The 13,903-nt window shown below is 32.6% G+C and overlaps 2 protein-coding genes across 6 annotated transcripts in view; both read left to right on the forward strand.

Annotated features, from left to right (window-relative positions):
• The window catches only part of LOC111503762 (uncharacterized), a 55,860-nt gene that overhangs the window by 25,550 nt on the left and 16,407 nt on the right, over window positions 1–13,903 (forward strand). For 3 of the 5 annotated variants that reach the window (XM_074180706.1, XM_074180705.1, XM_074180704.1), the window contains exons 5-7: window positions 4,157–4,362; window positions 4,422–4,657; window positions 13,441–13,790. In XM_074180706.1, coding sequence (XP_074036807.1) covers window positions 4,157–4,362; window positions 4,422–4,657; window positions 13,441–13,790 — 792 coding nt within the window. The remainder of the gene's footprint in view (window positions 1–4,156; window positions 4,363–4,421; window positions 4,658–13,440; window positions 13,791–13,903) is intronic. The other 2 variants (XM_074180707.1, XM_074180708.1) reach the window with 2 other exon arrangements.
• LOC141484963 (uncharacterized) lies at window positions 5,090–11,420 on the forward strand. The gene is made up of 2 exons (XM_074180709.1): window positions 5,090–10,618; window positions 10,961–11,420. The coding sequence occupies exon 1, from the start codon at window positions 5,815–5,817 to the stop codon at window positions 6,610–6,612; it is 798 nt and encodes a 265-aa protein (XP_074036810.1). The 5' UTR covers window positions 5,090–5,814; the 3' UTR covers window positions 6,613–10,618; window positions 10,961–11,420.

A 13,903-nucleotide genomic window follows, 5' to 3' on the forward strand; every position in this document is an offset into this window, starting at 1 on the left:
ACTTCGATGTAAAACCGATCAATTTTTCAAATGAATAATAAAATTTAAATTCAGAAATTTATTAATTGTGATAATTGATAAATATGAAAAAATTACATGAATATATTAATTTACTTGTGAAAATCATCAATGTTTTTGAGTACAACTACCTACGTAGGACATATTCAAACTTCCAATGTCTGATGTCTACAATTATAGTCTATGTTCACTTCCAGCAGATTAGCTAACCAATTTTGTCTTGATATCAATCGACTGTCCATCTAAGCATAGAAGTGCTCCAAAACATCATTATGCATAGTGCACGTGATCTCCCAGACAGGGCTACTTATACAGAGTCGTACTAAGGAACGACTTTTTTTTATAATATGCGGCTGGGTGTAGTAAATTTTTTTAGTTGGAGGGTAGGGGTACAGTACTTGAAATTTCAAATATTTTAAACTTTAAAATACGTTATATGTACACACATGCGTTAAAACGTATTTGATCGCTTCGACACTGTAACATGAATTCTGCCAGCCGATTGCAGTTGAATCTGATTGGCCAGCAAAGGAGGCTTTTTTATTTTACCCAATAGATGCAAATGTGCGTGGTGATCATGCTTTGATCACGCATCTGTCTTTGTTATGGTTACTTTGTTTGTTGAATGGATATAATTTAGGATGATCAACAATACATAATCAAATTATTTAAATGAATCAAAGTAAGAGATTCGAGAGATTGATCTTCATAAACGAATGATTATTTCGTTCACGTCGTGATTCGTAATCAAGTGACAAAGTGACAGATAACCAGAAAACTAAAACAGTGTAGGTACAATTTTCCTCGGTATTCTAAAAATTATACAATATTTCAAATTGTAGAAATGTTGTTCCATGTCCCGTGTCATTCTTAAAATAAAACTGATATTCATTCAAAGTCTCATGTTACTCTGAATTCAAAGTATAGGTAGTTGAAGTAATCGACAAAATCGATGATTGCAATGATCGAATATTCTTTATTTTTCAATCGAATTATTCCGTGACTAAAATTTCTATAAACAATCCATTCAAAAACATCGACGGTAGTTCCAAACTATCGATATACGTATAACATCGAACATTTACCGATAGCACAAAACATTGACATCAATGTTGACATTGATGTCAATGATGACATCAATGTTTTGAAAACATCGGCTAACGATGCTCATCCCTACAGTGCGTACTGATAAAAAATTTCGTACAATTAAAGTCAGAAAATTCAGAGCTGACAAATTTCTATTCGCCACTTGTTACTCGATAATTGATAATTTTTCTGCGTAAACGTGTCCATTGGAAAGTGAGGAATTTAACTTGTAATAATTGATAATTATCACTTGCTACATGCTTATCAAGTGTACACAAATCCACCAAAGTTTGGAAAAGCATATGACCTATGACATAAGTGATCAAATGTCAGGTGAATGATGAATGTTCATTTGTGTAATAAGTTTATTATTAGTTTTTTGTGAGTTGTGCCAGTTTAAACAATTTTCAAGTAAGAACATCTAGAAGTTATCATGAGCGAATCATTATCAAATGTCTCATTCACTGAAGAAAAAGTGAAATTGTATAAGATCATCAAACTACAAGTTGCAAAACAACCTGGAAATCTTTTCAATGTGAGCTGACATTCTCATTGTATATTTAATTCAAACAATTATAAATTTTTCATAGGCAGAGCAGTGCAATTTAAATAGTGGTTGGAGTATAGTTCCAGTTTTTCCGGGATCTCATTTCTGCAGAAAATACAATAAGGATCATCAAAAATCGACTGAAAAAAAAACTAATTTAAGTGAGCACATTTTCTGTATCTACTAACACTATTTATTTTCTACTTGAAGAAGGGACATTGATAACACCAAAATGTTCACCTCTTGATTTAAACGATTGAATTAATGTAACAAAAAGACCTGAGAGAGTGATTCAACTATTTGTGATCCTTTTTTTTTATTAAAATCTTTGTAATATTTGAAAATACTATCAATCTATAACTAACACTGTAGAGAAGCACACCTGCTGGTTACATTGCAGCATAATGCACAAATAGGTTTATTATACTGCCCTCCTAAACCAAAAAGGTGTATCTCAAAATTTTTTTGTTTTGAGATACAAGGAATTTTAATGAATTTCAAAACCGCACCTATATAGTCAAATTTATTTATGTTTTTTTTTTTAATAAATACAATAAAGTTTGAGACGACAATGACATGGTAATTAACTTGTCTCATATAAACCACTATTTTAGTTTTAAACTAAGATACGGCTAATTGGCTAAGGAATTGTGAACAAAAATTTGAGATACGTCTCTTTGAGCTAACTATTAATTAATAGATAACGTTCTATTCTTACCACATGGACTTGGATAGCAGATTGAATAATAAATAAAAATTATCTAGAAAAGATTTATTAATAATGTGATACATGAAGAATACGCTACATTTGTGGGATATTAAAAGAATTTTTCAGAAAGTAATACTGAAAATTAACCCAAAACTAAACTAGAATATAAAAACACAATACAAAAACATAAATTTTGTTCAGTTCTCATCTGAAACTGGAAGAGTGTCCCAGAATTGCAACCGATCAAATAATGGAGCATCAAAGTAATTTTTATACTTGATATTATACGATCCTCTGTGAACGGTTACCTGGACCAAATCATGTAAATATGGCCTCGACTCTGTACGAGTTGATTTGTATTGTGAGGAAAAATCTTCCCAAATGTAAAAATGCTGTAGCTCCATTGGCAGGACGTCAGTTTTATGAGCAGCACCTTTTACGGCACCTTGTGATAAATCATAAAGCTTGTTGCCCATTTTTTTCATGGAAACCTCCACTCTATGATAAAAAGAGTCGGCAGCCATAAACGTATGGCCCGGCACAAAGTATTTCATATTAATTTCATTGTTACATATTTAATCGGATTTTATGATATATATTAAAAATGAAAATAATGCCCAATTCTTGTTTTGCGCTGTTCAATTGTCAAGCCATAACGTAATTTTTGAAACGTCTCTCTTGCTATGAACTGTTAAAATGTACTAATCAACTCTTCTTTGTTTCGTTTGAACAAAGCTTCATGCCAGAGAGCTGCAAATGGCTTGCTGTTTTTTTTTCTGCGCAATACACTATTTCTTCTACATCTTCATCTCTTGTGGAATCTTCTCTGTATTTTGCTCGAGATTTGTCTGCTCTCTCAATATGTTTGCTCCACGTCATACAAACATCACAATTTTCATCGAGACTGTTCTTTGTATGACTAAACAACAAACTTTACAGATGAGGCTAATAAGAACCCTTTACAGCGCTGATACTATGGCAAATTGAGGTATCAATCAGGGAAGCTTCTAACTGTAAGTGATGTAGACGTATCTTTGTGAAGGTCAAATTGTTAATTGCCAGAAATCCTAGGCAAAGTCGACGCATCTCTGAGAAACGGCCGTTTTGCTTAAAAATATGAGTAACGTCCACACTGCTTTAGTTTTTGTTTAATTTTTGAGATACGTCTTATAATTCTAACACTTTAGCTGCACAATATGCACGAGATACGTCTATTTCGCTAAGGAGATGGATTAAATACAACTTAAAGTGTTCTTATATAAAGAAATAAAAAATTCAGTGAAATTTGAGATACTTCTTTTTGGCTTAGGAGGACAGTATAAAATTCTCTCAGTATAATTTATTATGAAATCACCATTCAAATCAGAATATTAATACATACTGTAAAATATTATGATAAAATGAGTCATTATTATTGTAATATTACTTATCATGAAATTCTAAAATGAAAATTAATCAACACCTACTTCGATTGTCACTTTTTTGAAATTGTTAATTAAAAAAGTAATAACTTCTTCATCATTAAAAAAAATGTAGGAAACTTCCAAAGAGAGGAAGACATGAAATAAATACTTTCTTTGAAGGTTTCCCACATTTTTTGTTGATGATGGAAACGTTAAAAGTTACAAAGTTTTCTCCCAATAAATTAATTATGTATTACCACTGCTCACTCTAACCTTACCTAACCCTCTAGGTTTTATTGGTGTTTTGAGTATTGGAAAAACGCATCTAAAAATGCTTCATCAATTTTAAAAAAAATTACAAAAATATAAAAATGTTCACCCTGTTGTAAACAGGAAGCTTATTTTTAGATCAAAATGATAGTTCCAATTTGTGGTCTACACCTTCCCTAGAGGATCCATTAAAATTGCCTGACAACGATGACAACAGCATATTATCACTCTTCAACAATAATGAGAGGGCAAAAGATTTGGGCTTCCATTCAAGTGACAATGAATTCATATCTCTTGATCGTCTTGAAGAGAGGAATAGAGGGGCAATGGTAAGTTGAAAAAACTACTTGACCACTATGATTTTATGATTAACTATTTTTTTTTATAGCAACTCTACAATTCATCTTCACAGGCCTCAAATCCGTTGGATTCTCTAACTGGTCTACCTATGCAAGCTTTAGCACAGCAGGTATCTCGATTGCAACCTTCTGGAAATGGAATGCATCAACAAAATGTTTTGATAAATATCCAGCAATTTCCATCAGGACCTCCACAACCATCTTATCAACCACCTCCAATGTACCCATATCCGCCACAACCAATGCATCAGCCCTACCAATATCAGTAAGTCAGATAAATATTATAAATAAATAATGAATGTTTTTATGTGATAGGGGGAGAAACAAGTTGATCTTGTTGAGAATATTGATGAATATTTTTTGTGTTGAAGTCACATTTTCATGATTATAACCCTACATAATTTATGATGCACTGTTTGGAACCTTTGGTGTAGTAATGAATATTACTGGAGTTTTTTCCCAACGCCAAATCGTTATTTTTAACACCTCGACACATGTTTCAATCACCAAGTGATCATCTTCAAAGAGGAAGATTAAAACTAAGAACTAGTTGGAGCTAATCCTATTTATGCTATAAAGGTAACCCATACAGGTAAACCATCCAGGCGTACTAACCATACAGGTGTACCAACCCAAATTAATTTTACAATTTTACCTTATCTATTAATTTACAATATATGTTTATATAAAACAATTTTCAGCTATATAAAAATATGAAAATTAATTAATTTCACAATATTGCCTATCCAAATTTATTTTTGCAATGCGTACTTATGTAGTAATCAGTAAACCCAACACCATTATTTTATTTTAACAAGCTATATAGTATGCTCTTTGGTATAGGTCCGTCATCGTTATTCATAATATTATTGTGTTTACTTATTTCTACACTCTCATAGGCATCTAGTTGACTGTTGTTGTTAACAACAACAGGCAAACAACACATTGCAAAAATAAATTTGGATAGGCAATATTGTGAAATTAATTCTTATATAGCTGAAAATTGTTTTATATAAACATATATTGTAAAATAATAGATAAGGTAAAATTGTAAAATTAATTTAGGTTGGTATACCTGTATGGTTGGTACGCCTGGATGGTTTACCTATATGGGATACTTTTATAGCATAAAAAGGATTAGCTAGCACTAGTTCTTAGTTTTATCTTTCTCTTTGAAGATGATCACTTGGTGATCGAAACACGTGTCAAGGTGTTAAAAATAACGATTTGTTGTTGGGAAAAAACTCCAGTAATATACCCTACATAATCTAAAAAATTAATACTATCCATGATAATGAATATAGAATTTTCACAATGAATTTTATTTAAAAGGTGTTTTGCTACACGGTAGCTTCATTAGTTCTAACAGAGAGAAAAAACGTCAGTATACAAACAATAAATTCTCAGAAACATGCATCTACAATGACCAAGGACGACACCTCCAGTGGCGTAGACCTAGACAATTCACCAATTCCAACTCGGTTTCCAATGAAAAATGCAAAGAATGGTCTCGACTTCCCGGTACAAATGCATAACCAAGTGGAACCAAATAAAATCATTATTATAGCTGGACACAATGGAAAAGATATTGCCAAATTCATGACAACACATAATAGACCTAATTACTCAATACAAGCAATACTCAAACCCAATAGTACTACAGATACTCTGATTGAGACTGTAATAAAACACTCAGAGAACCTATCAAATAAGGATGTAGTTGTCTTGTGGACAGATAGAACAAGTACCGATATTTTAAAGAAATTTGTTCTAAAGGTGCAGCACACAAATCCTGTAATCATCACACAGCCCTACAGATATGACAACAGAGAAAATGTAGATTCGATATACCATAGAAATCTGCAGTTGAAAAAAGGATTACAAAACATGAACTTACCTCACACGTGTATTCTAGATTGCAATAACATTCTTAGGAGGTCTAATTACCACCAGAATGGATACAAAATATTAGCAAGAGGTAAATGGTACATAAGTAAAGCTATTTGGGAATATGTAATGGGATTAAACAACATAACCAACATAAGTGAAAGAGGAAAGATGCCTTCTACCACGGTAGATGTAAATTACTTTTCACACCAGAATAACTCTCTAGCCAATGAATTACAAGAATCTTTGAAAAACACTATCTTAACAGAAAACCCAGATGAAAATTTTTTATACCCACGTCTATCGGAAGTAGCTCCAATAAATGTTCCATAAATGATGATTTTTTTAATCGAAACATATATCAATTCGACAATCCTGATGGTGAAATAGCTAAGAATCAAAGAACTTCAACTATATGTCATCAAAATATCCAATGTCTTGGCAACAAAATTCTACAGATTGATGAAATAACGGACTATGAACTTAAATGTGACCTATTGTTCATCTCAGAACACTGGCAAAACAATATGCAACTTGATGTTATAAAACTGAAAAATTTTAGTTTGTGTTCGTATTTTTGTAGAGTTTTTACTAAAAATGGTGGTGTAGCAATTTACAAGAATGATGAAAGCAGGTTAGAAATTTCAATAATTGATTTAACCAATTTCTGCATTGAAGGGGTCTTTGAATGTTGTGGCATTGCGTTATCTGAAAACAAAACGGTTTTTTCATGTATTTATAGACCTCCATCGGGTAGCTTTAAATATTTTCTAAATTTTTTATACGGGTTACTGACATTATTAGGTGACAAATATGAAAACATAATACTAGGCGGGGATTATAACATACATTTTGGAGTTGAAAGCAGAGAACTCAATCTCTTCAGTGATCAGCTGGCATGTTTCAACATGATATATACTATCAAAGAACCAACCAGAGTAATGGCTAAATCAAGTACGTGTTTAGATAATTTCATTATCAGAGATGATTCTGATTACCAAATAAAAGTTGAAGACTTCAGGCTGTCTGATCATTATGCTCAAATCATTGAAATTCAAGTAGAAGATATAAAAAAAGCAAATAATAATGTGCAAAACGTCCGGCGATTTTTTTCAGAAGAAAACATTCGAAACTTCAAGGCTGTCCTACAGAAGGAGTCGTAGGATGACGTCTATAAAGAAATATGCCCAAACAAAACTTATGAAAGTTTCAACAATATTCTTCAATATTATATTGAATTGATTTTCCCGGTGAAACACTTCCGAAAGCAGACAAAAAAGCATAATTTTGACTTTTTCACTCCGGAACTTCACGAACTGAAGCACCAAGTAAACCTCTATTCAGAATGTGCTAAAGTTGATAATAATTATACGGAGATATATAAGAGAGTGACCCAAACGTATAGGGAAAAACTAAAAGCCAGTTATAAGCAGTACGTAAATGACAAAATGTCTATTTCCAGCAACAAAGTCAAATCAATGTGGCATATGGTACATACTATTCAGAAAAAAGAATACGTGGTAAATGAAATAAAAATTCAACAAGATGGTATTGAAGTATCAAACATAGACATGGCCAACAACTTCAATAATGAGTTCTCAAATTTCATACAGCCGCGAAATGTAGACTTCGATTACATGAATAGCAATATCTCAATATGCGAAAAATCAATGTTTTTGTGTCCACTAACGGAACCCGAAATTATAGAATTGATAAAGAGCTTAAAGCATTCAAAAGCAAGTGGTTACGATGAGATATCAAACAATTTATTGAAAAAATGTTCTTATGAACTTTGCAGCCCAATGACGTATATCATAAACTTGTCTACTGAAAATGGAATTTTTCCGGATAGTCTAAAACTAGCAAAAGTAACACCAATTTATAAAAAAGGGGATAGAAACCTCTATGAAAACTACAGGGGAATTAGCTTACTCTCAAGTATTTCCAAGATTTTTGAACTAAATTTAAAAAATCAATTAATGTCTTTTTTCACAACAAATAACCTTTTTTCAGAAAACCAACATGGTTTCACAAAGAACAAAAGTACAGAAACAGCACTTTATGAGTTCAATGAGCATGTGGTTAATGCACTTGATGGTAAATTCCATATTTGCGGATTGTTCATAGACTTCTCCAGAGCTTTCGATTGCGTTAATCATGACCTGCTATTAGGGAAATTAGAAAGATATGGTGTAAGAGGAGTTGCCCTAGGTTTAATGAAATCCTACCTGGAAAATAGAGGACAACGTGTCAGTGTTGGAACCACTCTCAGTCAGTTGCAACCATTAGGCAGGGTGTCCCACAGGGATCAATCCTTGGACCTATACTATTTTTGATATATGCAAATGACCTGATGAAATATTTTCAAGGATTGTCAACTATTCACACAGTAGCGTATGCAGATGACACAAATTTCATAGTGAAGGAAATTGATGTAACGACCCTACAGGAAAGAACCCAGGATGTACATAAACAAGTAAACATATGGGCAGAAAAAAATCACTTAACACTCAATACATCTAAAACTGTGATGATGAAGTTCACAATTAGTAAGTGGCCCGAATATTTTGTTATCCATGAAAATGGGGATCTGCCAATTGAATCTTGTACTTCTACAAAAATGTTAGGCGTCACCTTGGACTACAAACTCACATGGACTCCTCATATTGAGACCCTCTGTATTAAATTGAGAAAAAACTGCTATGCTCTGAGATTCATGGCTAATTTTTGTAGTAAAGAGATTTTACTGAGCTTATACTATGCGACCATAAACTGCCACTGGCGATATGGAATTTTGAATTGGGGTACCGGATCTGCTGCTGAAAGAATATTTATTTTGCAAAAATATGCAGTAAGAATCATTGCCGCTATTGGTTGGAGAGAATCATGTAGAAATGCTTTTAAAAATTTCAAGATACTATCTGTTGCTGGTCTCTATATTTATGAATTGTGTATATACGTTTATAGAAACAAGCATAATACACCTTTCCAGCAACATAATTATCCAACTCGTTCTAGAGGCAAACTGATGCCCAATATTCATAGAACAACTCTTTATCAGAAAAGTTTTCTTTATCTTGGACCAAAAATGTTTAATAAATTAGAAGAATCAATTAAAATATCACCAAATCTTAACATTTTCAAATCAAGACTGAAAAAGGCACTTATTGAAAAAAATTGCTACACACTTGACGAATTTTAAACTATTTTTTTTATATTTTAATGACAAAATATCAGAACTATGTGATAAAATTGACTTTCATTTATTTATAGTTATTTTTTTACATAATCTAAGCCAAACAAATAATTATATGTATATACCTATATGTATCATATTTTTAGATTATTGATTACTACAAACATTATACTCTGTAACGTGTCCTACCCTCAGACGTTTTCCTTGTCACTGTACGTATAACAATGTACTTTTTAACAAGGAAATAATAAAAAATTATTATTATTATTATTATTATCCAACTATACTACATATATAACAGTAGGTAAATTATTAGATAAATGATTAAATCTGCTAAAACAGGTAGATTTTGAATGAACAGTTAGATACAATACAATATTACTTCTAAGAAACTGGTAAAATATTGGCATTTCATGTCAAAACTTAATTAGGTAAATTAAAAAAAGTTAATGAATCTAGATCGACCGAAAATCTGCTTAAGCATAATAAAAGGTAAATTGAAAAATTCACTGGATAAAATATTGCATAATATAAACCTCTGATATGCCCAATCAATCAGTATCTTGTTTTTATGCATTATGCCTGCCAAATAAGATAAATTAATGGAAAGAATATTTCACACGTCTAGTTTTTCTGTATAACTAGATAATGCTGGGTTGGATTCAGTATTAATACTCTAGAACAATTTTAATGACATTAACAGTAACTGATATATCCAGTGGTGTAGCAAAGGGGGGGGGGCGGCGGGGGCAGGCCGCACCGGGTGTTACCTTTTTTGGGGTGACACCCACCAGGTATTTCAACTTTAAGAACATTGTACAAACAAACAAAAATCGCTAGCACAAAAATTTATCTTTGGGGAATTGCTCCACTAGCACTAGCTCAGCTCTGTATAATTCGGGGATTCCCTCAAAAGAGCCTGACGCTGTCGTGAGGGACTCCCCGTTCCATAATCGCTATCTTTGACGTCTCAATTGCAACATTTTTCATTTGTTTCATGAAGTGTGTTGTGTTTGGTTGGCGTGAATTGTTACACATGTATTTTTCTATAGTTATAGAAAAAGAAAAAATATATTTTAGAAACTTAAATGCTGTTTTGTTAAGATTAAAAAGAGTTATTGATTCATATCGAATATTTTACAGGTAAGATAATTTTATAATTAAATTAAGATTCATATCGAATAATTTAAAGGTAAGATAATTTTATACTTAAATTAATTTCCTAGTACTTCTATGGACTAAACCGATAGGGTTATGTAAAAATGGCTAATGTCATATCTGTCATTTTTGCGTGAGTACGTATGGATTGTCACCATAAAGGAATTTACTAATCTTGTTATTCGAATAATTTTACTAATTAGTCTGATTAATTAATTTTCTAATTTTTTTGATAAAGTTTTTAGTAAATTCGTTTCATATTGCTCAACTAGTTTATGAGAAAATACTCTCATATTATAGACCATAACAACTGGCTTTTTGTTTTAGTGTAAGAAACAAATATAAAGTGAAAATACATCCAAAAGAAAAAGTGGATTTCAGCAAAGGAAAGCCAAACAGGCTAGATTGGATGTAGCTCAAGAGTATGTCTGGATCGATTTTTAAGTATGTTACAAAAACTGATGACAGCCCAAGCTCATCAAAAGAAACTGATTTACTCCTTGATGCAAATGCAAGAGACGATTTAGATAATATCAGCTCATCTTCAGGAAGCAACATTGACAGTACAGTATTAATCAACACAAACGAAGAAGATGCTGAAAATAATAGTAGCAGTACTATTATTGCTACTAATGAACCATTTCCTCAATTGAATGATGTGTCAGAATGGAGTATTCCTGTTCCTTACAATGTTCGCATTGAAATAATAAAAAAAAAGGAAGTGAATACTTCCAAAACAAAGCAGGACCATTTGCCACTGTTTCTAGGCACGGAACCAAAATAAAAGGTGACGCTCGCTTGTTTTTATAAAATTATGCCTAATGGTGAAAAAATCCTACGGTCATGGATGGTTTATTCCCTCACCTCTAATAACATGTACTGTTTCTGCTGTCGTTTATTTGCTATGGCCAATAATACCAATGCGGAAACATTTACGACTGGATATAAAAATGTGGTGGAAATTAAATCCGAAAGTAGCTGACCACGAATGTTCAAATGAACATCTAGAAAATCTTGATGGAAAACTTTAGAAATGAGACTGTTTCTGTTCTGTTTAAAATCTGTTTTTCCGTTAATCACCTGTCGCCCCCATACGAACGACAACTCTCAGAAGTTGAGAAACTTGTGCGAGCTAAGGACTAACGAGGTCTTACCTTTTAACGTGTGATTCCTAACACGGACTAAAATTGAATAAAACAATAGATGATGCAGCTTTGCAATTGATGGATACAGAAAAACAGAAGTGGAAGCATCTTTTGACTAGATCACTGGATATAACTTTATTTCTGGCTAAACAAAACTTGGCGTTTCGTGGACATGATGAAAGACAAGACTCTAAAAATAAAGGCAATTTTTTGGAATTAGTAAAACTATTGTCAAAGTATGATGTAGTGTTGAAAGAACACATGATGAAATTGGAGGAAGATAAAACTTCAAAATGAATTCAGAATGAATTCATTAATGTTCTATCAAACCATGTAAAAACAAAGCTTGTCAACGAAATTAACCGTTATTTTTAACACCTGTGTGTTTTGATCATTATCACTTGGTGATTGAAACACTTGCCGGGGTGTTAAAAATAACGGTTTTGGGATAAAACTCCAGTAATATTCATTATTACACCAAAGGTTCCAAACAGTGCATCACAAGTGTATCAGGGTTTTACAAAAACTGCAACACGTTTCACTTTACAACAACAGTCTCAAGTGAGAATTTTTTTGCTTGATGAAACTATTTCAAAAATGAAACGGTGGAAATCTGGCAATGAATTGTTTCAGTTATTTGTTGATACAAATTTGCATCAAGAATCTGCAAAATCTATCCAATTTTAAAATGACTTTCCAAAAGATCCCAGCTAATCAAAGAATTTTTTTGAGTTACTTTCCAATATAATTCATTCCAGACAATAATAATAATGTACTGTCTAGATTTTAAAGTACAGGATGGACACAAGTCTAACATATTCTAAGAAACTAAGTGAGAAGTTTTATAATTTGTTCATTTAATCAGATATTCACTGTTCTCAACACCAGAACTGCAACATTCTTCTCGACGCACGTTTCACCAACTAATTTAGCGTTTTTAGTAGATGCAGTAGACTATTTAGTCCACTTCATCCAGAGGTTCCGGAAGCATCTTTCATTGTTTATTTCACTTTTTTATTTATGAACTGCCAAGGAAGGAATGACCAAATTAATTGTCCCATTGTTTTGTTTTCAAAATACTCTCTTGAACAGACATTTATTTAATGTCACTAATTTTATGGAAAAGCGTTGCATTTTTTTTTTCTTTTTTGACAATTCAAAAGGTTTTATGTGTTGTCTTCAAATGATTTCTCAGGGCAAGAATATTCAAGAGCAAATTTGTACCACAAATAAATGGTACCAAACTTGAAGAACCACTAACACCACTAGTTAGTTTTTTATTGATGTTTTTAGTATTATGGCTTCTTCTGAAAAATAATGAATGTTATTAAAAAAATCTGTAGGAAATGAGAAAAAAATTTAAAATTTGATAAATTTATGAAATTACTCAGTTTATTTTTGTAACGGAACATTTTTTGGCCAATTCATTTTCAAATCATTTATAAAAAGGCTCCACCAGATGTGTAGTTCATTTTTATCATGAAGAATAGTATGCCTTTGTTAGGTCTATTAATTTGAATGGTAGATAATGCCCTTTTTTGTAATACTCCTTTGTCTTCTAAAGTTTTCACTGATATTGGCTGCAAATGACTGGAACTATTATATTTTTTGTTGCTTTGTAAATCTTCAGTTATACGAACTGTTTTGAAAATACTATGATAGTTCTTCATACAGGCCTCCAAATCCCATGTACTACCCGCCAGGACCTCCAGGATATCCCCCACAACATATGCCCCCTCCTCCCCAACCGCAGCTCACCCAATTAGGGCAGACACCCATGAATCAGCAGCAAATGGGTCACCCTCCGATGAATCAGCCTCCTATGAATCAGAACCAAATGCCACCCACTTCACAGCCGCAAAATATGAATCAGCCCATGCAACAACAGCAGCAGCAGCAACCACAACAACAGCAATCGACACCGTACAGACAGCCCATGCCTCCCAGACAAATTCCGCCTAGGCCACAGGCGCCTGGAAACAGAATGCCGAATGGGCCAAGACCGACTATGGGTGAGTTTGATCAACGTTAGTGTTTTGGCAATAAGTGGCTCCTCAAGCCACTTAGGGAGCATAATTATTATTCAGTCCCATCATATAATATAATAATGATGGAACTGAAGCCT

Source organism: Leptinotarsa decemlineata, unplaced genomic scaffold (assembly GCF_025532065.1).
Source record: "Leptinotarsa decemlineata unplaced genomic scaffold, Ldec_3_MD MMD2_tig00026299_RagTag_RagTag, whole genome shotgun sequence".
Taxonomy (NCBI): Eukaryota; Metazoa; Arthropoda; class Insecta; order Coleoptera; family Chrysomelidae; genus Leptinotarsa; species Leptinotarsa decemlineata.

What these genes read in the sequence shown, in the direction of transcription:
- LOC141484963 (XM_074180709.1), top strand. Translation starts at nt 5,815, where the DNA reads ATGACCAAGGACGACACCTCCAGTGGCGTAGACCTAGACAATTCACCA.